This window comes from Saimiri boliviensis, chromosome 9, assembly GCF_048565385.1.
Source record: "Saimiri boliviensis isolate mSaiBol1 chromosome 9, mSaiBol1.pri, whole genome shotgun sequence".
In the NCBI taxonomy this organism is placed as follows: Eukaryota; Metazoa; Chordata; class Mammalia; order Primates; family Cebidae; genus Saimiri; species Saimiri boliviensis.
Genome location: NC_133457.1, coordinates 67,194,931 through 67,220,073, shown reverse-complemented (window position 1 = coordinate 67,220,073; position 25,143 = coordinate 67,194,931). Strand labels below are relative to the sequence as shown.

At 52.3% G+C, this 25,143-nt stretch overlaps 1 protein-coding gene across 16 annotated transcripts in view; it reads right to left on the bottom strand.

The window, feature by feature from the left end:
* Nucleotides 1–10: 10 nt before the first annotated feature.
* The window catches only part of TRAK1 (trafficking kinesin protein 1), a 200,862-nt gene continuing 175,729 nt past the window's right edge, over nucleotides 11–25,143 (bottom strand). For 8 of the 16 annotated variants that reach the window (XM_074406084.1, XM_074406091.1, XM_074406087.1 and 5 more), the window contains 4 exons: nucleotides 23,536–23,852; nucleotides 16,406–16,774; nucleotides 6,144–6,246; nucleotides 1,845–2,883 (listed from right to left, as the gene is read on the bottom strand). In XM_074406084.1, the coding sequence (XP_074262185.1) occupies nucleotides 2,088–2,883; nucleotides 6,144–6,246; nucleotides 16,406–16,774; nucleotides 23,536–23,852 (1,585 nt within the window). In that variant the 3' untranslated portion in view covers nucleotides 1,845–2,087. Of the gene's footprint in view, nucleotides 2,884–5,236; nucleotides 5,316–6,143; nucleotides 6,247–16,405; nucleotides 16,775–23,535; nucleotides 23,853–25,143 lie in introns of all 16 variants that reach the window. The other 8 variants (XM_010341454.3, XM_010341455.3, XM_074406093.1 and 5 more) reach the window with 4 other exon arrangements.

Genomic DNA, 25,143 nt, shown 5'->3' with positions numbered 1-25,143 from the left:
CAACAGCATGTAACGTATACACCTTTCATTTAATTTTCTGCTAAACACTTTCAAGTCTTACATAACGAGATCGTCTCCTTGATGAAAAGATAAAAACAAAATACAAATCCAAATACCAGTGTGGTTTCCATCATTTGAACTTATTTTATTGATACTCGTCAGCAAATGAAATTGTGTTGATTTCTGATGCATTACAACACACTTTTTGGTAGTGGTTGCACAACGGTGACTATTTACTATAGTAAATGTTGCACCCTCTGAACTGCCCATTTCCGCACGGTATTTCCGGCAATGATGAGCGGCTCCTCTATCTCAATACGTGGACTGGTCCATTCAGTCTGTGATTTTTATATTCCTTTGTTACTCTACCTACTGCTTTAAAATACATTCAGATAAAAAGATATAAGTTACTTGCCGTGAGTGCACACATACAACAGTCAGGACAGCTGAGAACATAATGAACCAATACTCTTGTGTTCAGAGAATAAATAGTCTGAAACCGTGGGACTGAAGCTTGCTCCTTAGGGGCTTTATCCTTGGTGGGCATGAGGTTACCCTCACTCAGTGGAAGGATGCATCTTCTGCTGGTGGGGCGGACACAGAACGACAGTTTCATTTATGTGGGATGTTTTCCTTCCATAAATGTCTGGAACACGGTGTCACGGGACCCCATGATGTACAGTGCAGCCCTGACATTAGAATCACTAAGTTATGTGGTTGGACTGGGATGCCATGGACACACTATGACTGGAACTGGAAGGACAGAAAATGTTTATTTAAAACACGGCAGACAAATAATAAATGAAAGTTTAAAACCAAATCAGTGACAGCAACAGGACCAGCCTCCTGGTTCTCTTCACAAGCACCTGTGTCTTTTCCTCAGGGTCGAAAGTGGAACAAGGAGACAAAAGGCTTTGCAGGGAAAGAAAACACCTGTGGTGACCGTGTGCTGCTGTCATACAAGAAGGCAGAACATGTGGGCACCGAATGGCACGATCAGAGACCGCACGCGACCGCACCCCGGCCGGCCTCGGGGTCCAGAGGAGGCGCTGGAGCCAGCGGAATGCCCAAGCCTTGTTCTCCCTGGAGCCAGTTTGGTATTGTGCCTGCTTGTGGCTCTTCCCCTCTGCTTTTGGTGTCGACAAATTTCTTTAATAAGCTTTTCCCCTATCCTTTTTCCTTTTAATCCTATTGTTAAAGGTGTCTTGGGTCTGGTCTTAAATCGATTTGGTTGTGACACCGGGTCCCAGAAAAAGCTGCTGTCTCCTTAGTGGCTTGGTGTGTTTGAAATGCATATTTGAACCACATAGAGAACATACACTATCAGTACCATGACTTCCCTGCATATTTCAAAAAAAAAAAAAAAAAGGAAAAATAAAACAGATCACACACAACACGGACGGGCTGCTGAACGACGCAGCAGGACCATAAATACATTCTCTCAGGTCGGACATCGGGCCTGACAGCTGCTCACAAAACACAGGATGACCTCAAGGGAAAGGCATGAAAACAAAAGGTCACACCTCAGAAAAGAAACGACTGTCCACTGAGGCAGAGTAGCGAAGGTCTTGAAGAAGCTGGGCCACCCCTAAAAGGAAAAGCCCTCCAATCAGGAAAGCCACGTCGGCCACACGTGGCTGAGGACGGAGGCTCCTTAGGCTCCTTTACAGGGTGGGCGAGGCGAGGTGTTACGACCCGTGCCGCGTGACAGCTCGTGGTGTGCCAGCCACAGAATTCACTGGTTTCCTATCCATAGGATAAGAACACACTTGGGAGTTTCAGTGCTTCTAAAAGGAAAGGAGAAAGGACCCCGCCTTCCCCCGTTAGCACAGGTGAAGTCTTTGTGAGCGTGACGACAGTGCAGAGGCGCTTCCCGCGGGATCTGAAGAAGGAGCAGGGCGGACACGGGGTCTCCAAGTCCTATGTACACATTTTACAGAGTTTCCACTCTTCCTCCCTTAGGCACGAGGTTGATTTGTCTAGCTCAGGAGGGGGTGGACACAGAAGGGCGGCGGGAGGGAGGAGCGGGAGGAGGGCGCAAGGCAGGAGAGCGTGGCCTCCTCCAGGGCCACCGGCCCCCCCGGTCCTCACCGTAAGCTAGTTTGTTTGGAGAGCTTAGCACCCATCAAGATGCCTGAGGTGAGAGTCACGGGGGCTTTCATCTGCATGCTGGACCCCACCATGGTGGGGAAGCTGCGGTTCCGCCGGATGCCACTGTTGAGCTGCAGCCCGCCGATGGCACTGGTGACAGTGGGGCATCCCAGGGGCAGGCCCTCGGGTACCAGGCCTCTGGGGACAAGGGCTGGCGCTGGCCCCGGGGGCCCACACAGGATGGGTCCCTGCTCCTCAGTCAAGGTGGGGATGTGGGGTCGCCCTGAGTTCACCACTCTGGCCACCCCGAGCCTTCTGACTTTGTCCACGAGGTTGAGGTTGGAGACGGACACGTCCGTCTGGCTCTCGCTGCTGCGGACACTCTTTTCTCTCACCTCCCTCAGGATGGAGCTGGCCGGCTTGGAAGCCAGGAAGTTGTCGTAGGGGGGGCTCGTGCACTTGAACTCAAAGGAGGGCGGGGAGGACGTGGGCGTTTGCATGGGCGAGTTCGGCGGGGTGGAGGGGATCACGGCCATCTTGGGCACGTAGGAGTGCAGGAGCGAGCCCCGGCCAGCCCTGTCCCAGCTCTGGGGGTCGTACACGGCAGCAGAGATGCCCCGCTCCTTCAGCAGCCACACGAGCCCCAGGGATGTGCTCATGGTGGTCGTGGACTCACGGGTGTTAGTGAAGGACTCAGCCAGGCTCAGTCTCCGTGGAGTGCATGGTGTGGCCACTGGCGTGGACTTCAAGTGGCTGGCGCTGCCACAAGCTGGAGTTGGGGCTGAGTTAAGGCTGGAAGGAGAGATGACAGGTTATTCACCAGAAGTGCCCACAGAAAGCGCCAGTGGCCAGTCTCCTGCAGGGGGTGTGGGGAGACCCAGGACACGATGGGAGGGTTCCCCCAGCAGAGGTCCCCAAAGGTTCCGACCACATCTGCTCCCCTCTCTCACCCTGCAAGGGGAGCAAGTTTCAGTGAACAGGAGGCTGCAGTGACCCCCTTTGCCCATCCCTGGCTGGTGGGTCCAGCTGCCTCCTTTGCAGTTGAAGGAACAGGCTCAGAGCTAGGGGTTTACTTGGTGCCACATCTGGCTGCTAAGTGGACACCACAAGTTGAGTACTCTAAATCCATCTCAGAACAAGAAAAGAAGCCCTTTGGCAAACAGGCACTCTCCCCACCAGATTTACCCAGATTCCAGTGTTCCTTCCTAGTACCTACTTCTCCCTGAAGCAAGACGTGAGCCAGGACTCCTGGAGACGCGACACTTTATCTTAGGAAGGGCAAAGATGGCCACAGCACATGGGCTGTGGCCGGGCTCTGCCCGGGCTGTGCCCCTCAGTCTGCTGTGGCCGTGGGCTCCCGACTCTGGGTGCAGAGCCCCTGCCTCTGTCCCATGCTGCCTTAACCCTCTTTAAATGCTTGCCAAATCCATGCTAACCAGTGGAGTTGGAGGGTCGGAGGAGGCACGCTGCATATGGACAGATCTCCCTCGACGGCACTGCCCAGGGAAGAGACCGCCACAGTGTGTGGAGCCTGAGGCACCAGGGAAAGCAGGAAGATCTGTTCATTCACGCGGGGCGTGCTCACCGGGGACTCACTGGTTCCAGCAGCTGAGATCCAGCCGTGGAGTCCGTTAGGACCGAAAAGTTTCCGGAAGGGCAGCGGAGGGAAATGCATTGCTGTCTGCTTAAAAAGCAGGAAAGGTTCTCTCTTTTTTCATATGTGTAATTGCAATTACCTTTGCACCAACCTAATAGTTTGGTCTCCCTAGGGACTGTCAAAAATTGCCAGTGCTGCCTATACTTCGAGTCACCACTGCGGTGTACTGGGGAAAGTTTCCAGTTGGCAATAAACTTCTTGGCTATGATACTGCCGCCCTGCAAAGCTGGGAGAGGTTCTCTTTTAACAGCTGCTACAGGGTCTGGGGAGGCCGAACAGGCAAGGAAGCTCTGCACTGCATCTAAATGAGCAACCAAGAGCCAACAGGCACTCCCTGCTTCTCAACAAGCAGCCAGGAGGCAAAGGCCACAGCCCTCCTAACTCTGGTGTTTTGCCTAACCGGCTCCAGGGTTTTGCTGGGGCTGCCAGTGCGCCTTGGAGCCAGTCAGCTGTGCGGTCCCCGAGAGCTGAGGATGGAGACTTCTCTCCCCAGCCTGGCGGAAGGAAGTCCACGCACTCTGGGAAAGGCACCAACGGAGGGAAAGGGAAGGAAAGGGCCCGATCTGGGGGCAGGTCTTTGGAATGAGCAGAGAAGGGGCCCCCTCCCTCGTCAGGGATGGTTCAAAACGATATACAAGCTTGCGGCACCATCTGGCTCCATGCTCAGGGACCTCAGCCCTGCAGGTCAGCGTGGCGTGGGCATCCCAGAACGGGCCCGTCTCACACAAGCCCAGGGGTGGGGATGCTGGTGGGCTGGGGGCGCTCAGAGAAGCGTGATTAGAAACCACAGCAGATTCCTAAGGCTAAACGTGGATTTTTTTTCTAAAGGCATGGGTGGAGTTTTACACATGTTGATGTGCCCTCAATAAAGGACAAAAAGCCGCAGACTTGAGACCATGTCAACATGGCCATCCCAAGGGAGACTGTTTCAATTTTGTTTGTTTCAATTGATTTGTTGCCGTTTTATTTCAAGCAGCCTTTCTTTCAAACTCAGGCCAAAAATAAATAAATAAATAAAAATAAAAGCCTTCTCTCGCTACAGACTTCCCAGGCTCAGCTCGGCCTGACAGCCACGTGAAGACCTGTGTTGGCTTGAGTCCTATGGCTACAGTCAGGAGCGCCATCCAGTAACCCAGGGCACCAGCCTCTCACCGGGGATGCTGGTTCCACGGCTCTGAAAACAGCCTCATCCCCACATAAAGCCACAGGACGGGAAGCCACGTTCTCCAGGGGCAGGAAGGAGACGGAGAAGACAAGGCCCAAATTGACAGATCCCCGTCTGGTGAGGACTCAGGGTTAGGCCTGTGTTAGTGCTGGCACTCGGCTTGACTGGGGCGTTTAGATGGGTTAGGGGCATCGACCATCAAGGCCGAGTTAGAACCGCAGAGACACAGCCACGCCTCAGTCCCAGGTTAGTGACGGCCACGCGTGCACACACAGCCCCTTCCCGGGGCGCTGCGGGGCAGGCACTGCTGGTGGTGTGCTCACCCCCTGCCTCGCCCGTGGCCCTACATCTCCTCTCAGCTCAACGGGGCATATGGCTGCTTCGACGTCCTCCTCACATGACCTGCGGAGAATTATTCATAGTTTAAGGTGCCCCCTGGCTCACTGCTCCCGCACCTCCTGCTTGACCTTCCGGCAACCCAGCATCTCACACCACAGAGGAGACAGCTGAGGGGGTCGCCCTACTCTGCTAGGGGAGACCGTTTTCTCTTTTGCTGGAAGCAGTGAAAGGCCTGAAATCAGGCCAAACAGACCAACTCACACCAGACAAGTCCTCCCCATAGACAGTGCTCCGGAGAGAAATGGACCTTGCTGGGCACGTGGCTCAGTCCTGACATCTTCTTATTTTGGCCATTACACTTTGGCTGTGGGGCATGGTTCCTGGGGCCTATTCCAGAGGCATAAGGGCTTCTGCAGGGCTCCGTAGCTCCATCCATAACTAAAAGAATTCTGTGCTCTACTGACAAACTCTGGGGCAAAAATCCAACAGCCCTGTGGTCGGGTCAACTTCAGCTGGTTGAGGACAGGTCTGACAATCCATTCCATGGCCAAGTAAAAGGGCAGCCGAAGGCGGGCCCAGGTCTTTTCATCTGAGCCAGGTCCAGATAAACAATAGACTTAATTCAAAAGGAAAGATGGGCTTGAACCCAAGAGGTGGAGGTTGCAGTGAGCCAGGATCACGCCACTGCACTCTAGGCTGGGCAACAGAGCAAAAAAAAAAAAAAAAAAAAACGATGGGACTCAGAACAAGCGCCCGCAGATCCGCAGATGCTGGCTTGAGTTGGTTTTTCCATGAGCCTCTCTACTTGGCTCTCCACAGCATTAAGCCTTGCAGGCAAGGGAGTGCCCCGACCTCACCCTGCCCCTGCCACCCCAGGCCAGGGTCCCTTACCTTGGTGTGACCCGAGTGAGCTCATCCGAAGGGTGCAGGATGCGGCAGGTGGTGAAGGTGAAGGTGGAGTTGGTCTGAGACATGCACTTCCCAGGATGGTGCGCTACATAAGGAGGAACAAAGCACATCCTTGCATCCAGGTACAACCACAACAAAACTTAAAATCCAGCGTGCCACTCAACAGGTGCAAGAAGCGATGAGCTACCTTGTTCATCGGGTCTGGGCGAGGAAGGTGAAACACAAATGTTCTGGATTGAAGGCGAGTCCTCAAAAATAACCACAATTTTGAGCACTGGTCTGCAGAGCACCGAATTCCAGCTTCCGACCCAGCCAGACAAGGGTTCTCATCAGGATTCTTGGGCCAGTAGTGGATCCAGTCCGGGGGGCGGGAGGCGAGGGGGGCCGGGTAATGGGGCTTTGGGGGGTAATTTTGTTTCCCGCCTCAGGTCAGACCTGCTGTCTTCTTTTGCAGCTTTACATTTCTTTGCATTGGCAACAGGTACCAAAGCTGTGCTCAGGGGAAGGGGAGGGGTCCGGGCAGGGAGAGCCGCTTGGCACCTGGGAGCAGGGCAAGGCTCACAGCTCCCTTTCTGCTCACGCAAAAAGGGGCTTAGGGACGCTGGCTCCACTACTGTCTGCGATCACCATGGCGGGAGACGGGGATTTCAGCTGCCTCGGCAACGACGTGGCAAGAGTTCCGGAGATCAGGGCTCTCCGGGGCCCTAAGCTCCAGGATCGGGTCTGGTCTGACTCACATGGTGTGAGCAGTACGGGTCCCCCGGAACCCCAGCTGCCAGCTGCTTTCCTGACATCGCTAAGATGCCCGATGTCTAATGAAAATGAGATGGCAGCAGGCGCTCCTCAGTTTACTTCCCTTTAATGCTCTAAGGAGCCGTTGCTGAGGCAGCTGAGACTATGGTCTGGAGCAAAGTAAATCATGGAAGTGTTAGGACCATGCATGAGCGAGCTGGCAAAGGAACAAGGAACAGAGTCTGTGGGAGACATCATGATTGACAGGTTCATCCTCATTCATAACTCAAGCATCAGGAAAAAAAAGATGCTGCCCCAAACAGCATGCATGATGAAGTAGTGGGATGACTCTCCCGCCCAGCCCCACCCCGCCCGCTGCCCCTGTAGCAGCTCAGCCCCCAGAGACCTCCTGGGAGAAAACTGATTCGGATATCAGAGGCCATGGGGATTCAAAGGCCACGAAGATTCAAAAGGCTGAACTAGAATCTTCTAGCTCCTTATGGTGTATTTTCTCTTGGATTTGACAAAAAGGAAAAGAACAGAACTGCTGCTGCCCAGACCGGCAGGTCCACACACGGCTGCCCGCGTCTTAGAAGAAAACCAACCAAACAAAACCAAACAAATAAAAAATGCTGGAGACACAAATCAAAGGCAGGCAGGACGAATCCAGAGCACAAAAGTGACGCTGAGTGGAGGAGCGAGGCGAGACGGTTTGTCCCAATTTGGAAGGTCTGGCCCGGGTCTGTGTGCCCACGCAGGCTCCCGTGGCACCTGGCGTGACCGCCAGCACCACGGCCACAGGAGAAAAGTCTCAGCCACGTGGAGCTCCAGACAAAGCAGGAGGGAGGGGGAAAACACACAAAAATGGCCTTTATGAATCTTTCTCGACCAGTAAACATAATGGTTCGGGAACTCCAGTATGTAAGAAACTGCCACAGGCAAAACAAAAATGGAACAAGCTATGAAAAGAGGGCAGCCGACAATCACGATTCTCTTCCTGCCATGAGGTCTAGGAACAGAAACAACAGAAAGCCTGGGGAAGCATCCCAGATAAGAGGCAGGAAGGGTATTTGGGAAGAGGGAGAGGGGAAAGCAGTGAATAGAAGACAGTTGAAAGAGAGACAACATTGAAGAGAAATCAAACAAGGGGAAGCTGGATTTAAAATCAGAAGCATCCCCCCACTTAAACACATGGCCAGAATATCAAATCGAAAGATCGCAAATGTTCACTTCCTCCTCCACCCTTTACATATCGGATCTTCATTTGCAGCAGGGAGCGAAGGATGGATGTTTTAGACACAGCTGCGTCGGCAGAAGCAAACCCATCTTGCACAAGTGGGTTTTGGAGGCAGGAAAAGGCTGCTAAAAATTCGCAAGTCGCCATTCCCCAGAAGCAATCAACAGCTTTAGAAGACCAAGATCAACAAGTGTCCAAAGTGCTAAAGCCAGAGGTTCAGCCCCTCCAAAATACCACCAGGACGCCTGGACCCGCGGGCGGGCTCTCCACACGTCAGCACTGACCACCGGGCCGCTGCTGCACCTCCCTTCCTTGAGACACAACATAGAGACCGTGAGTCACCCCAGACCGAGATGTCAGAGGCCCCTCATGCTTGCTATGGAGCAGCAACAGGCTGACTCCTAAAGCCCTGATGCAGGAGGGAGCAAGTTCTAAACCAAAACAAGACGGGAGAAGCGTCAAACACCCTTCTTGTCAGGAAACGGGGGTGGGGTGAGGGCTCCCTGTGAAGTCACGGAGGCCGCGCCTTGCCCCGCAGACCCCTTCTTTATCTAAACGGGAAGTTCCGTGCAGAAGATGGTATCAGCATTCATCCCATGCTGCTCAATTTGGGGGCTCCAGAAGGACAGGCTTTCTTGGATTTCATGCTTTAATTCCCTATTTGAGTTTTTTCTCTCAACCTGAGTGAAGGGCTTCCTGGTATTGTGAAGAGACGGGCAAACGTTAAATGGGTGAGAGCATTACCAACCACAAATATTTCCATCATTTTACTTGGGAATGGATTTGCGTTTACCAATAAAAACCCCTGATTCTTTTTAAATTGTTTTTCTTCCCCGATTCCGACACTTGTACAAATGTGATAGGCTTGAAACTTAATGAATCCTTGATTATTTAAGATCTTCTCCGGTGATGAACTGCCCGTGGCCAGTGTGCAGATGTTTTGTTCTGAAAACGTACCACATGCAAGCACACATCTTTCCGCTAGCTACAGGGGGATGCGTCGGAGGACTCAGGGTGACAGCCCCCTGCCCCACACACTAACAGAGTGACAGCTCGCTGCCCTCGCTGCTGGACTCCGGAGAGCTTTCTGCCTGGGGCAGGCACACTTGGGAAGTGGCACTGACTGCCATGCTCCTTGAGGGGCCGTGGCGCCTGGGACAGACTGGAAAACTGGATGGCTGGGATCCTTCTGCTGAAGCCAGTGAGGAGGGATCCCCAACAGGGCCCCCACTCCCTGGATGCCCCTCAGACTGCACTAGAGAGAGTGGGTGGCTGCTGCCCTGTGGACGGCTCAAGCCTCCCAGGGAAGACAGGCAGGAGGCTGCGGGTTCCCAGGGCCCAGTGCTTTCATGGTGAGAAGAGAGCGCGGAAGAGCCTGGGTCACCGCGGGGGCCCAGAGCTTCAACAGGGAGAACTCTGCCCATCTGCCGCCCACAAAATACAGCTGGTACACACCTGCTCATGTCGCTCCTTCCCCATCACCCCTGGGAAGAGCTGGGGACAGAAGCTTGCTTCTCTCTAAAGGCCACCATAGAACCCCACCCTTAAAACAACCCTCACGTGAGCTGGAAGACGGGCTTGGTGTGCTGCTATGCGGAGATTTAGGGTGCAGCATTCACCAGACACAGCTGCCTCCGAGGAAGCCCCTGAGGATGGAGACGGCGGTCATGCCACACACCAAGCTGTTTCTCAACAACTCACGTAAGTAACGTCTACACTCGCAAAACACATTTACAGAAGCACCTCGAGGTCTCGGAAAAGGGACTCCGCCTTTGTGACGCACTGAAGGCCTTCCGTGTCCTTTCTGCCATTCTTGGGAAGTGGCCGACTTGTGTCACATAAACCCTATGCCCCTGACCTTCCTGTCCTTTTGTCAACTTGGACATGTCATGGGATGCTGCTGTCACATGACTTGGGTCTGCTTTGCAAGTTCTATAAACTTCTCAACTAACACAGCCCACCCCTCACCCAGTAGTGGCACCCACAGGCCAGCCTGCTGTATCCAAGTAAAAACAAATCTATTGAAAATAAAAGCCATTGTCCATCCAGCTTAAGGGCGTGTTTCAAAGTGTCCCCTGGGACTACAGCCTGCTTTGGATGTTTAGTGCGCAGCTTCTGACGACTTTGTGGCCTTTTGCTTGAGGGATGGAAGGGGGAGAGGGAGATATGTCTTTACCTGTCAACTGCATGAGGAATAGTTCCCTTTCCATCAAACACACAGGGAAGAAACAACGCTTTACCTCTTCCAAAAGACTAAAATACCAGGGCACAGAAGATGCTCTAAAGATGTACCTGTCTCTTCATTATGTCACTCTGACCATGACATTTTCAGGGGAAAAAAAAGTTCTGTGATGAGTTCATGTGGGAAAAGCTCCATGAGACCTGTCTGCCCTACGAGTCGTCATTGTTAGAGTACTGTGTAGGGATTCCCGTGGCTCTATCAGGTGTTTCCTCCGGAGGTGAGGAGTGGGGGGTCACGAGCAGGTTCACAGGCAGCGGTGTGGCTTTCTTGTTTTAGGAAATACAAAGGCGATTTTAAATATAACATGCTGTACAAGATGACGCTTCCAAAGGCCTTGGTTCTGGGCTTCACAGAGGCTTGGGATTTATTTGTTCTCTGCGTTTCTTCACCAGGCCCCTGACAGCTCCTGCAGCTCAGTGAGGCGCCCTTGGGACTTGGGAGGCCAGCGGGAACTTGGGGGGTTTCTATCACAGAGATTTGAACCACATCATAAGACCTTTTTCTGATTTCTGCACAAGTTATTTGCGGTTTCTGCAAAATTAAGTCGACTCTTGCCGCTACGCCAAGTTGCCTACTCTGTTTCATCTAAAAAGTACGTGATTTAAGAGGTGGACAATTTCACAGCACTGTGTGGAGAGGGTCTGAAATCCTCTCAAGTGTCCCTGGGGTATCTTCCAGAGAAAGGGGGATTTTTAGAATGCTGCTAAATGTCAAAAGGGCAAATGTGCAATCTCCTTGTAGTCTTCAGACGCCAACAAGGCTGGCCCCAGTGCCCGCTGTTCTCTCGTCCTTCCTTGGTGCAGACACCGACAGCACAGGGAGCTGGCCTGACCAGGCTGCATCCAGGCTTCCCCCGCTGGCGTTTTCAGGTCTGGCACGCGAGCACGTCCCCTGGGCTCCTCCTCTCCACACTGGCGCTCCCTCAAGGGCCCTCCACGTTAGACGGGTGTCGGTGGGGACGCCTACCCCTCAGCCGCCCACGTGCCTCTAGGAGCACTGGGGTTGTTCAGAAGTGAGTGTACCACAGAGGACATGCTCAACAAGTGGGCTCTGTCCCGGGTATTTTAAGCAGGGCTGACTACGCGGTCTGTTTTGAAGGAGTCAATTCTTTCATTCTTCATTTCTCCGCTTGCAGGCAGCAGTTGGCCTGTTTTACTCTGGCTTCATACGCATTCTGACGGAAGAGCGCAGGTGGGTGTGAGCCGGCCATCGGCTCTGTCCATAACACCGAACTCCTGCATCGCCGCCACGGAACCAGGCTGAATCAGAAAGTGTTCCCAGCAGAGCAGGAACTCACATCAGCTCCCTCGGTGTAGACAACAGGAAAAGCTTCCCTGCACCCAAAGGTCTGTGAACCCAGCACAACAGACTTTGCCTTCTAGACCCATCAAGTCCCCAAACCAACTTCTCACAGCCTGTCTAAACCCCACCTCTGTGATCTGCAGTGGACTGAAGGAGGCACAGCATACGAGCCGGCTGGGTCCCACCCGGCAAAGCTGCATGAATGCCCTGCTCCCTGGCTCCCCTGGCTCCTTCCCACCACAGCCCTCCTCCGCCCTTTCCTCACTCAGCCACTGTTCCTGACTTCGGGCCTGTGTATCCAACAAGGAGGCAACGGAAGAGGCTGATTCTTGGCATTTGCCTTGGTGGCCTGGCTGCTGGAGGTTTAGGGAATTTTTCAAGGGCAATTTTGGCCCAGGGTGTTTTTTCTCTCCCACTCTGGCTTTAAGATCTCAGCTCTAGGCCAGGAATGGTGGCTCACACCAGTAATCCCAGAAGTTTGGGAGGCTGAGGCAGGCAGATCACTTGAGCCCAGGAGTTCAAGATCAGCCTGGTCAACAGGGCAAAAACCTGTCTCTACAAAAATACAAACATTAGCTGGGTGTGGTGGCACACGCCTGTAGTCCCAGCTACTTGGGAGGCTGAGGCAGGGAAATCACTTGAACCCGGGAGGTGGAGGTTGCAGTGAGCCAAGACTGCGCCACTGCACTCCAGCCTGAGCAACAGAGCGAGACTCTGTCTCAAAAAAGAGGAGCTCAGCTCCAATTGGGACACAGTTTCCAGTGTGGCCAGGTAAGATGCCAAGATGCCATGATGCGTGTAAGTTTTTGAGGATACTTTCCCTCCATATGAACCAGTCTGGCTGTGTAAAGGCTTTAAAATAAACTGACCATCAATTTTCTCTAACCATGTGGCTTTAATCCCACTTCTTTCTCACCTTTAAGGATCAAGGCATCCAAGATGATTCAACCAAACTGCCCATCCTCTAGCCAACTACCGACATCACTGTCTGACTTTAACTCTTCATCCCCTGCCACATGCAGGCTCTTCCCCACACAAACGCCTAAAATGCAGAGTGCTCGCAGAACAAGAAGCTGACTGCTTCTGATATACTTTCTATATAAATTAAAACATAAAACATATCACTGAAAGTAAAACTATAATCTAAAACTTTTCAAACATTCCACTTTAATCATCTACATTTTGTACAATTTAATAACATGGAATCATCCTCCTTACGACGTGGGATTATAAAAATCAACAAGTGGATGATGCTTCAGATAATACATTTAAATACATAAATCAAACTTTTTCAGTGCTTAAAACTTTTTCTGCATGGGACAGCAGGCTCTGAACAAAAGTGCCTGGTGTTTAAGTCTCCCCAGCTTCCTTCAATCATACCAGCTATGCATAAAAAGGTTAATCACCTCTGTCCCCAAAGTGTCTCCCTACTGAGTCTTCCCAGGCAGGCAGCAGCTCCTGGGATAGTGCTATTTGGGAACAGAAAAGCCCAAGTGTAGAGGATAGATTAAAAGGCAGGGACCAGACCACGCTGGATACAAATCGCAAGGCAGAGGATGCCCCAAGCCCTTCCCAGGAAGCTTCTCTGTCTGCCTGTGTCTCCATGACTGCAGCAATAGCGACTTGGGACCTCTAGGATGATTTATTTAGTGATGTGCTTCTACATTATGAGAATTTAAATGGTCCTGTAATTTCCAATAGAGAAAACAGAGCCAACTCACTGTTCACCCTGCTGCTCTCTGAAGCCAGTTTTTAAACATGAGTCTTACCCAGAAAATAAGCCCCAAAGAACTCTCATCTAAATGCTCAGACCCTTCCTAAATTACCTTCAGCAACCTAGATCATTCTTTTTTTATTACACACCTCCAACCTGACCCTTGCTACAGTTTCAACTATAAATGTTCATGCCCCTCCTCAAATAAAGTTGCCAGGATGAATTGGTAAGGTTTGAGTGCAGGCAGAACAAGCAAGAAAGAACCGTCAGTGTCTCCGTCCAGGAGCGCGGTCAGGACGTCAGTCCTCATCACTGGCCCCTTCTCTCCCTGTGTCCGTCCAGGAGCGCGGTCAGGACGTCAGTCCTCATCACTGGCCCCCTCTCTCCCTCTCTGTCCGTCCAGGAGCGCAGTCAGGACGTCAGTCCTCATCACTGGCCCCTTCTCTCCCTGTGTCCGTCCAGGAGCGCGGTCAGGACATCAGTCCTCATCACTGGCCCCTTCTCTCCCTATGTCCATCCAGGAGCACGGTCAGGACGTCAGTCCTCATCACTGGCCCCTTCTCTCCCTCTGTCCGTCCAGGAGCGTGGTCAGGACGTCAGTCCTCATCACTGGCCCCTTCTCTCCCTATGTCCATCCAGGAGCACGGTCAGGACGTCAGTCCTCATCACTGGCCCCTTCTCTCCCTCTGTCCGTCCAGGAGCGCGGTCAGGACGTCAGTCCTCATCACTGGCCCCTTCTCTCCCTCTGTCCGTCCAGGAGCGCGGTCAGGACGTCAGTCCTCATCACTGGCCCCTTCTCTCCCTCTCTGTCCGTCCAGGAGCGCGGTCAGGACGTCAGTCCTCATCACTGGCCCCTTCTCTCCCTCTGTCCGTCCAGGAGCGCGGTCAGGACGTCAGTCCTCATCACTGGCCCCTTCTCTCCCTGTGTCCATCCAGGAGCGCGGTCAGGACGTCAGTCCTCATCACTGGCCCCTTCTCTCCCTCTCTGTCCGTCCAGGAGCGCGGTCAGGACGTCAGTCCTCATCACTGGCCCCTTCTCTCCCTCTGTCCGTCCAGGAGCGCGGTCAGGATATCAGTCCTCATCACTGGCCCCTTCTCTCCCTCTCTGTCCGTCCAGGAGCGCGGTCAGGACGTCAGTCCTCATCACTGGCCCCTTCTCTCCCTGTGTCCATCCAGGAGCGCGGTCAGGACGTCAGTCCTCATCACTGGCCCCTTCTCTCCCTGTGTCCATCCAGGAGCGCGGTCAGGACGTCAGTCCTCATCACTGGCCCCTTCTCTCCCTCTTTGTCCATCCAGGAGCGCGGTCAGGACGTCAGTCCTCATCACTGGCCCCTTCTCTCCCTCTCTGTCCATCCAGGAGCGCGGTCAGGACGTCAGTCCTCATCACTGGCCCCTTCTCTCCCTCTCTGTCCATCCAGGAGCGTGGTTTCTCTCCGTGTCCTCCAGGAGAAGTTCTTTGTTGACTTGATAAGCTTCAGTCCTTCTGTACAACCTCTTGAAGATGTGCCTAATGGTGCTTCTTTCCACTTCCAGAATTCACCTTTTATTCTACCTGAAAAGCTGCCAGGGAGCATCCCAATCGACATGACGCCTGCCCCTTCAGCCACAGAAATCTGCCAGGCATCATGCTCTGTGGCGCTGCCTGCCTTCCTGACGGGCACTGGTGCAGATGACAAAGCTTGGACAGTCCCGCAGCTGGTTTGCCTTTTTCAAGGTGTAGATACGAAATAAAGAACATTTCATTCCCTCACAAGCTTAATCTAGTAACTTAATAGCTTAAATAAATCAAGCCATTAATAAACCTATGTACTGAACAAATCACACGACTGGATGACTTCTCTAAAGTTAATGTCAAGGACAAAAGGGAGAGTTGATCCCACGTAAAATCCCTTGACCACAGCTGCCTGAAATTAGCCAGGGGAATGGGAGATACCGCCAGGAATCCCAGCTCCTTCCTGCCGTGTTTCATGGGGAGAGCTGCAGCGTTCACGGAGGAAAACCACGAATCATGAAGACGAATGTCCTCGTTTCAGACCTGGTGACTCGGGAATGACATGAGGATGACAACACAGGGTTAACTCATTTCTTCTCAGTCTCTCCCTGACTCCACAAAAGCTTTGTCTTCCCAGCACAAGGGGCTGGGAGGCCCAGTCCAGGCACAGCGTGCTGTTGGGGAGAACAGTAACCGTGTGATCCCACGATTACAGGGCTCGGAGCACGAAGCTCTTCATCCTAGTGGCGATTGGGATGTGGGTAGTTCTGTAAACTCACGGTCACAGCTTCAGTGTTTGGACGCAGTGGGTGGAGTCAGCCAGAGCTCCCTCCCAGCTTCATCTGGGGCCCTCTCTCCGGAAAAGCTTAGTGACGTTCTCCGAAGTTTTACTTGGTTAAGGAGTGTTGCTGACACACTTTTTAAAAGCCCACTTTGAACACATGCGTAAGCTGGAAAGAAAACGATGTATCTACCTACACTGAGGCTGGGAAAGTGACGAGGCTGGCGAAGATCTGAAACCCTGAACCTTTCTGGGTTCTTTCCATTTTAATACAGCGTACTGGCGACAGATGGGCTCACCTGCCTTCGGAATGACCCAGCACCCAACTGCCCTGAAACTGCTCAGCTCCGCTTGGAAATCACCAGGGAACTTGGGAATCTTCCCCTTCGACTCAGGGAGACACCCGGACCAGGACGAAGGGCACTGATGTTCTCAGCCGCCCAATAGCACATTTTTTTTTTTTTTTTTTAGCAGCCTTTCCTAGTCCCTCTTTAAGATCCCTGCTGGGCCATGCACCTCCCAGGGCTGGGGAGGGACACCCATTGTTACAAATAGGAGGCATCAGACTCTGTATTAAAAACAGAACCGCACAACGAGAATGCTTTAATCATCACCCACACAGACGAGCAGAAGCTACAGACAGAGCGCCACTGCGGATGGTGCCTGGGACAGAGGTGAGAATGGCCCAAAACTCTGCCTCTGGGAAAGGTGCCAAGTTTACAGGACTTATCATGGTGCCCTCACCAGACCCCTCCTCCTCCTCCTCCTCCTCCTCCTCCTCCTCCTCCTCCTCCGTGGCCGCTGGCGGCTCCTGCATGTCCTCTGGGGAAGCCTGAGGCCGGCTCGGGTAACTTCTGCTGCCTGAGACAGTCACATGTGCTCGGGACCTCTCACCTGAGGTCTCTGGGTTCTGAACTGGCGTGGAGGTAGCTAGGCGCGGGAGAGAAATGTGGTCACCTGTGTCATCTTCTTCAAAGTCGTTAAGGCAGTACACTTCGTCCAGGTCGACATCCAGCGTCCGGAAGCCCTTGGTGACCACACCGGGCCGGGGGTCCAGGATGCCCCCAAGGTGAGGTTGGGCCAACTGCTGCCAGTGGTGCAGGGTGGCAGAACCTGCAGGAGACCGGGAGGGGAAGAGGGAACAAGGAAAAAGGTTTAGGATGGAAGTCCAGGACAGCGCTGCTTACCACCCTCAAAGTGCTCAGCGCGAACCCCAGAGGGCCTGGGCCTCCAGGTGGACTGCAGCAGGAACTTGGGGAGCTGCCCTAACCCTAACCTTACCACGCCCAGAAGGGGTGCCAAGTTAAGAAATCAACAATTCTTTTTAAGTAAAATCCACACCATAGTATGTGCAAAGGAAGTCTCAGGACAAGGCTTTTATTTTAATCAACCGATGTCAACCCCAAAATTCAACACCTTCTCATTTTACAAAATGGAAGGGGGACACAGGGCAAGGTAAGCATCAAATGGGGGGGGGGCACAGGTACTGATTCTATGCCAGATACACACTGCTGGGAACAGGGAAGACATGAGCTCAGGCAGAATGAGATCACATCAAACCAGGCCCAGGACCCACAGCAAGAGAAAAGCAAAAGGAAATGCAAGCAGCTCACAGAGATCAGCGGCAGATACGACCATCACCCCCGTGACTGAGGTTTTCTACATTCTGCCAGCAACTTTGAGAGGCTGCTGGGTTAGGGAGATGGAACCAGGTCAGAGAGGTGTGATTTAAGAACACAGTCGGTCCACATAGAGGTCTAACGCAGGGGAGCCCGTCTTCTCCATGACACCAAACCCCAGGACTCAGATGACATCATGCAAAATCTGTAATGACACCGGGGTGTGTCCCTGAAGACCTCAAGGTGTCGCAGGTGCTCTACAAAGAGAAGTGTCCCTAAGCCAAGCGTGCTCAGGAAACTTAGTGAAGAAGTGTTTTTGCTGAGGCCATCACAGACCTCGTCATACGCGACAGTGTCCTCGCCTGACTTATTTCACAGAGGAACACTTTCACCCTTGGAACACTTACTAACACTGCATGTGACACCACGCTAGTGCACGGCCCGTGAGGGTGAGGCTGGCAGCACTAGCCCCATTCTACAGATGGAGAAGGCACCCAGATGCGCATGGCCACGCAAATAAACATTCCGTGCTCAAAGGAGAGACTTCTGAAGAGGTTCTCGGGCACCGGGAGGTGGGAGCCTTCCTGCAAAAACGGACACTCGGGCAGTCACCACTGGTTTACCAAGGCTGTGCTTGCTGGGTAGGAAAGAAGCCCTTTAGGGTACAGGCTTCGCCGGGGCTTGCAGACACGGGAGTCGAGGCTGCCAGGAGCCAGCAGCTCAGGAAGTCAAGACAGAAGAGAGGGGAACGTGGGCAGACCCAGGCGGGGGGCGGCGGGTGACGTGGTGTGGGCGTGGGGTCTGCCATTTCCAAATACCCCTCGGAAATAACTTCTCATGGGACAATCTCAGCCGGAGAGGCTGGAAAGGGATTTATACACGAGCAATTTCAAATCCACCTAGAAGGAGAAAGAAGGCGCACACTGCCAATACATGTTCAAGAATTCCTAGACACGCATTTCAAGGTCTATCGCAGTTTTAAGAGTTCATGGGTATAAGGGCAACATACTTAATCTGAATATATTAAATACAAATAGAAAATACACTCAATTAAAAAAAGATTTAGGAAAGAAAGATTATAAGGAAAGAGGGTGTCACGTATCTGTTCTCTCACTAGGTGCTAACACGCATCTAGAGCAATGGTTCTCAACTAGGGACGATTCTGTGCCCGTCCCCCCGCCCTGGAGACACGTTTGGTTGTCTCAGCTGTGGAGGAATGGCGTCTAGTGCCAATGGCATCTGGCACTCACGGCATCTCGTGGGTAAAAGCCAGAGACGCTGCCACCTATCCCAAAATGCACAGGGCGGCCTCACAGCAAAGAACGAACTGGCCCCGAATGTCAGCAGGGCTGGCGATGAGACCTTGCTCTAGAGCTGGGCTCCGTAACTCTCGGCTGTCTTGAGAATCTGAGGAAGCATGCATGCTAGCAACACCAAGCAAACGAGCTCAGGGCTTCGCAGACCTGCGGGGACCAGGTCACGGGCTACCAAGTCCCACCTGCCACAGCCTCCCTGTGAGTTTTTAAATCAAGCTTCCCTGCACCGAGGCAGGCCTGCACGACACCTTGTTTTACATCTATTACAACAACTCACTCCTCGAAACCACCCTAGGAACTCAGTGCTATAATTACACACTTTACAGATAGGGGAATGGTGGCTGCCTAAAGTTAGATGATAACCTTCCAAAGCCACTGAATGAGTGGTGGCATAGCCGGGGTTCAGAAGTAAAGACCAGGTTTTCACGCTGCCCACCCATCACAACCCACAGGCCTGAGGACAGGATGGGCACCAGTGTCCCCGCTGCACACGTGGTCAGCACAGAATTTCCAGGTGGGCCTGCCAGGAGACAGTCCTGCTGAGAGGCGCTCTCTGCTGTCCCTGGGGACTCTGGTTCACCCTGCCCAGCAGGCCCCAGTACATGCCCGCCGGCTGTGCAAGTGCATCCCTGATGGCAAAACAGCACCTCGAGAAGTCTTAAAAAGCCACCGGACTATCGAGTTCAGCTTGGGACTGGACACACGGGAGTCTGAGAAGGATGACGAGAAAGCTCCGGTACAACATGGCCCCGTCATCTCTACTTTTGGAAGGGAAAAAGCGGGTACGCCAACAGACTCTGGAAGGTGAAGAAGATGGTAAGGAGATGCCGAAGCCCCTCGTCCTTCTGAAGGGAGGACGTTTACGATTCACTGGGACAGAACCCAGGGAGGCTGGAGGTCACAGTCCAGGCCTTTCTCCTCCAACTGTTTAACACGCTGCCCCTTTCCCCCCTCCCCCTGCCTGCTCCCAAGGATGGGCTGGAGAGAGAAGTGAGGCTGTGAAGGGTCTGCTGTTTGGAGTTGAGGAGGCCGCAGAAATGCGTGGAATTACTTGCATTCTCTGACACTCCACAGCCAAGGAAACTTAGTGAAATGACAACTAAAACATGACGTGAAAAGACGCATCATCCTCAGACTTCTATCCCATGCCCTGGGCACCCTTTACTCACGTAAGAACAGCCCAGTGTCACTGGGCATTGCCAAGTGCCAGGCACTTTTCTGAGGTCTACATTTATAACTCACTTCATCTTCACGTTATCCCTGCTGTCTGCAGTTTGCAGACGAGGAAACTTGAGTACAGGAAGGAAAGTCCCTTGCTGGAGGCTGCATTGCTAGCAAGTGGCTGACTGATCTGGGACTGACACCAAGGCTGGCTTAACCCTCAGCAGTGAGAGGCCCCACACATGAGAATCTCCGAAACCTGGTCAGTAACACACCTGAGTGTCTCTGCAGACACCCATGCAGGTGTCTTCTCAAAGCTGGTGTGCTGTTTTCGTTCTGTCATGCTGCGGGGCTCGTGGACTCTCTCCACTCCTGGCTCATTCCCAGGCCCCAGGGGGTTTGCCAAGCCCGTCACCTCCCTGCTGCTGCCTAAGCCATGTAGGAATTCTACCAGTCTCCTGGCTGCCCGGAGTCCTTCCTTTAATACAAGAAGGAATGTGAATTAAAAAATAAATAGGAATTGCATCTTCTTCAGAGCCAACATTGCCTCCTTCCCATCCATTTCTCCAGCTTCTTCCCCAGCCTGGCTTCCTTTACTTGCCAGACACTGTAAAATGAACTATCTCCCATTACCAACCCAGAACCTGCTCACTCCCCCCACACACGAAAACCAGGCACACAGGACAGGGGAGGAGAGAGAGCTTCGTTTCCTGGTGGGCCACAAGGTAAAGTTCTACGGGAAGAGCGCATGGACAGCAGGGAAAACAGAACGAGGGTCACTGCCTCTTTCCCCCTCTGCTTTCCTTCCACACCCCGGTGTTCCAGCTAGAACATTTTCAAATCCTCAAAAGAGAAGAAACTCCAAAATCTACTAACGTCAGAGGAGCGTCGGGGCTCAGGCACTATAACGAAGCCTGGAGAAGGTACAGCTCCCCAGTGTAGCCTTTCCCTGAATTGCATATGATCTATCTGGACACGCTGCCTTGGTTATGATTAATCAGAAAGGAAGAGCAAATTACAGGAAGAAAACACCGCCCGCCTCGGTCTTTTTACCACAGATCTCCTCCTAGTCTGACTGTTGTGTTTGCTCTTCACCTGCTTGAAACTGGTCAGGCAAGATGGAGAGGCAGGCGTGTGCTAGCACTCTGAAACACCCGGCTGTTTTGGCTGCCATGGTAAGCAGAGGGCAAGACGAAATAAACAGGTAAGGGAGCCAGACAGAAGACTCTGACTGGCTACCCGCTCTGATCGCAGCCAGCAGTCTCCAGGGACCTCACCTCAGGTAAATTTACCTGGGCTGCTGGTGACAGACGGAGATAATTTAAGACTATGACACTAAAGCTGGTCCAGATCTCAACACTAGTGACTCAGCCCTACAGACCTGGATGGGAGCAAGTTTGGGAAGCCAGAATTTTAATAAGCACCTACTAGATGCCAGGCACGATATAAAACACTTCACATTTACTCCTACCACAATCCGGTTTGGTAGCCATCAGCCTATTTCACAACCACAGCTAAAGAAGACAAGGCTCAGAAAGTGGCGTAATTTACCCAGTGTCACAGTGAGAGCCATACTGAACCCGGCCCAGGCTGACTTCCGCATCAGCACTCTGTCTTATCTTACTAAACATGGCAACAAAAAAATAACTGTGGAGGAGAGGGGAAGAAGAAACTATTGGTTGTATTTTAAACAGCGAAGAAGTCTGTGCTGACTCACACCTGTAATCCCAACACTTTGGGAGGCTGAGGTGGGAGGATCACTTGAGGCCAGGAGCTCAAGACCAGCCTGGGCAACACAGTAAGACTCTGTCTCTACAAATAAACACCCTCAGGCGTGGTGATGCACTCCTGTAGTCCCAGCTACTTAGAAAGCTGAGGCAGGAGGATTGCTTGAGCCCAGGAATTCCAGGTTGCAGTGAGCTATGATCACACCACTGCACTGAAGCCCGGGTGACAGAGCGAGACCCTGTCTCAAAAAGTAAATAAACAGATAAATGGCTAAGAAGTCACAGGACTCCAAACGGGGCCAGAAGGATCTATAGCATGAGGTTGTGTTACAGGCCACTATGATAAGGCATAATTTTTTAATGGTATTGATTTAGCCTCCTGCATTTTGCTAATAAAACAGGATTTCCTATTGCCCTATTAGCTAATCACAAAAATACTATCAAGTCACAAAATTAAAAGAAATAAAGCCGAACTGTGTGCTTTGAAAATGAATCCAAAAACATATTCTTAGATGATCTAATGAAACACAGTCAAACGTAGAAAGCAGACAAGACAGAGATGATAAGTTCCAATGACCTCTGAGTGACAAAGGAGAAAAATGAAAAGTAAGGCAGAAAGTAAAATTGCAGAAATGAAAGATTTTATTGAAAGAAGAACAGACACAATGTGAATCAGAAAACAATCGCCAAGCTTACAACTAAATAAACAATTAGAAAGTAAGCCGCACCTCTTCTGAACTCTGAGAAGGACCCCAATTACACAATTTTAAAGTAATAATAAAAACAAACCAGCCCGCCCTCTTCCTCTGGGGACTAAGGAACCCAGTCAGGTCTTGGTTCTCCAAGAAGCCCAAGCGTACCTTACAGCACACGCCTCTCACAGGAGCAGCGCTGCTCCGCGGGGCAGAGACAGGCTCTTCTGAGGTGAAGGTGGTTAGATTCTTTCTCGTTTTCACACCACAGAAACACTATCGATGTATGCCGCATGTAGATATACATGTAGTACGTAAACAATATATCCGTGGTATTAAAACGTCATGGGGGGTGATTAGCAAAAAATGTCCAAGGAGGCTCCTTAGCGGGGACAATAATTTTTAAAAAGCTGGAAACGCTACCTTACAGAAGTTCTAATTTGGCTTGGTATCGTGTTAATACAGAGTTTTAAAACACCTTCTCAAACTTATATGGCTTTTCAAACTAAAGGGGTTAAAAAATGAAAACCAGAAACACTTGCTGGCTCTTGGCAGCGTGGTATCAGGTAGAGGGAAAACATTTTGTAAGTGCCTGAACTTAAAAAAAAGAGAGAAAAAAAAAAAAAAAGGAGGGAGGAAAAGAGGGAGGGAAAGAGGGAGGGAGGGAGGGTGGGGGGAAGAAGCTTTTCCGAGTTTCATTGTCTTGAAGTGCCCCTGATAGCAAAGGGTGGCTTAAGGAGGTGGAAACTCACTTGTCCCCACAGCCACCCCCTCCTGGGCTCCAAACTGTAGATTCTAGGAGCCGAGCTCAGAACATCCTGCATCTGCCGAAAGCCACAAGCTTGTTCTATGAAGATCAAGTCCGAACACATTAGCCCACAAATCACATTTGGGTGGTTATGGGGGAAAAATCTCCATTTAATAGAGTGTGCCTGGCACCTCTCCCTGACACCAAAACTTTGGAGACGCTAAAGCATTAATTCTCTGCATTCCTCACACCCATGGGCCAAACCTGATGAATTTCTGAATCTGTCAGCAGTGCAGCTATGGCTACAAAAGCTTTTTATCTCTAAGGTTCTAGAAGCAAAGGGAAGAACTAGAGGACCACAGTGCATGGGCCTGTCTTGCCTTGGCAGGCCTGGTGGCCTGTGTGTGCACTGTCACACTTGCCAGCCAGAGCGGGGGCACCAGGTCTAGGCTGAGCGCCACCCTAGAGGAACTCAAACCAGCAGCGTGGGTGGCTGTCGCGGAAGAAGAAGGAGTAGGCGTGACAGAGGTGCCCCGCCTTGCGCAGGTGGATCAGGGACCACAGGGAGTCGCCCAGGAGGACGGAGAGGGGCCGAGGCCCCGTGCGATCACCTTCCAGCGGCTTCACGATCTGCAGCTTCTCGGGCAGGTAGGAGCGGCTGCTGAAGGACATGCCGGAGAAGCCGGTGAACTCGGAGAAGCGGGAGTGGGTGCCCAGGGACATGATGCTCTCGGTGGGCGTCAGGGAGCCGCTGCGGGGCTCGCCCTTCTCCGCCAGCTCCTGGAGCTTCCTCTCTTGCTCCTCCTCGAAGAACCTCCTCTCCGAGAGGTAGTTCTCTCGGCGCAGGGACAGCCGTCTCAGCGCCGTCTCCAGGTCGTGGGAGCCGGGGGTGCCCGGCGTCCCTGGCTTCTTACTTCGCTCCTCGTTTCTGGAAGAAGACACGGGAGTGAGGGTAGAACGTAGGCAGGACTCCAGGGCACAGCGGCAGCCATCCCCGGGGCTGCAGGACCCTCCGCGGGAACCAAGGCAAGCAGCTGACATTCAGGCAAAAGGGGGACAAATGTGTGTTCAGAGTGGCTCCCACCAGGGTCTTTTCTAGGGGGGTGGAGGCAGACTGAGGATGAGTGTTGGCACAGACTGAGTCAGCTCAGTCCCTCCGCACCTCTCCCTCGAGAACCTGCAGAAGAGCCTCAGGCTGCTGTCCTGGCTACCAGAGGGAGCGGGTTTAAGGGACACTTCTCTCTCCCCTTGAGGGAAAGGGGCCCAGACCCCATCTCTGAACAAAACCTGCTCTGACCAGGGAGGCTCCTGTCTGTGTGATCCAACTGGTCAGGAAGAATCAATTTTATTAGGTCAGAGAAAAAGGACACACAAAGTGCACAATGGGTGTGTGTGTGTGTGAGTGTGTGTGTGAAAGTGTGTGTGTGAAAGTGTGTAAGGGTACACAAGTGGACAATGGTGTGTGTGTGTGTGAGAGTGTGTAAGGGTACACAAAGTGCACAATGGGGGTGTGAGTGTGTGTGTGTGAGTGTGTAAGGGTACACAAAGTGGACAATGGGTGTGTGTGTGTGACAGTGTGTGAGGGGTGTGTGTGTGTGTGTGTGTACGCGCACATGCACGAGCTCGTGTCTGCCTGTCTGCCTTCAGGACAAAGAGGAACTGACCACTCCTAAAGAAAGCCCAGTCCTGGGCACCCTGGCCCTCCGACCCCACCCTCTGCACCTGTGACCACATTCTGGTCACAAGACAGCCTCGTCCTCCTCAGTGTTTCCAACATCCAGGCTACAAAGTGGTCACAAGACAAACGTCTGTTCTGTAGCCTTACCATGAAGATCAACAAAAAATATTCATTAATCCTCCCCTCAAGCATTTCACAGCACAGACTTTCCAGTATTATCTTGTTATGCGACTTTAAGCCGATTAAAATAGGACAGGCACGGGCTCAGTGGGTAGGTAGAACAGATCTGGAGAACTGGAAGGTCTGCACTATTATTATTATTTTTTTTTTTTTGGAGACAGAGTCTCACTCTGTCACCCAGGCTGGAGGGCAGAGGTGCAATTATCAGCTGGCTGTAACCTCCGCCTTCCCGGGTTCAAGCAATTCTCCTGCCTCAGCCTCCCAAGTAGCTGAGATGACAGGCCCCCCACCACCACACCCAGCTAATTTTTTGTATTTTAGGTAGAGATGGGGTTTTGCCATGTTGCCCAGGCTGGTCTCA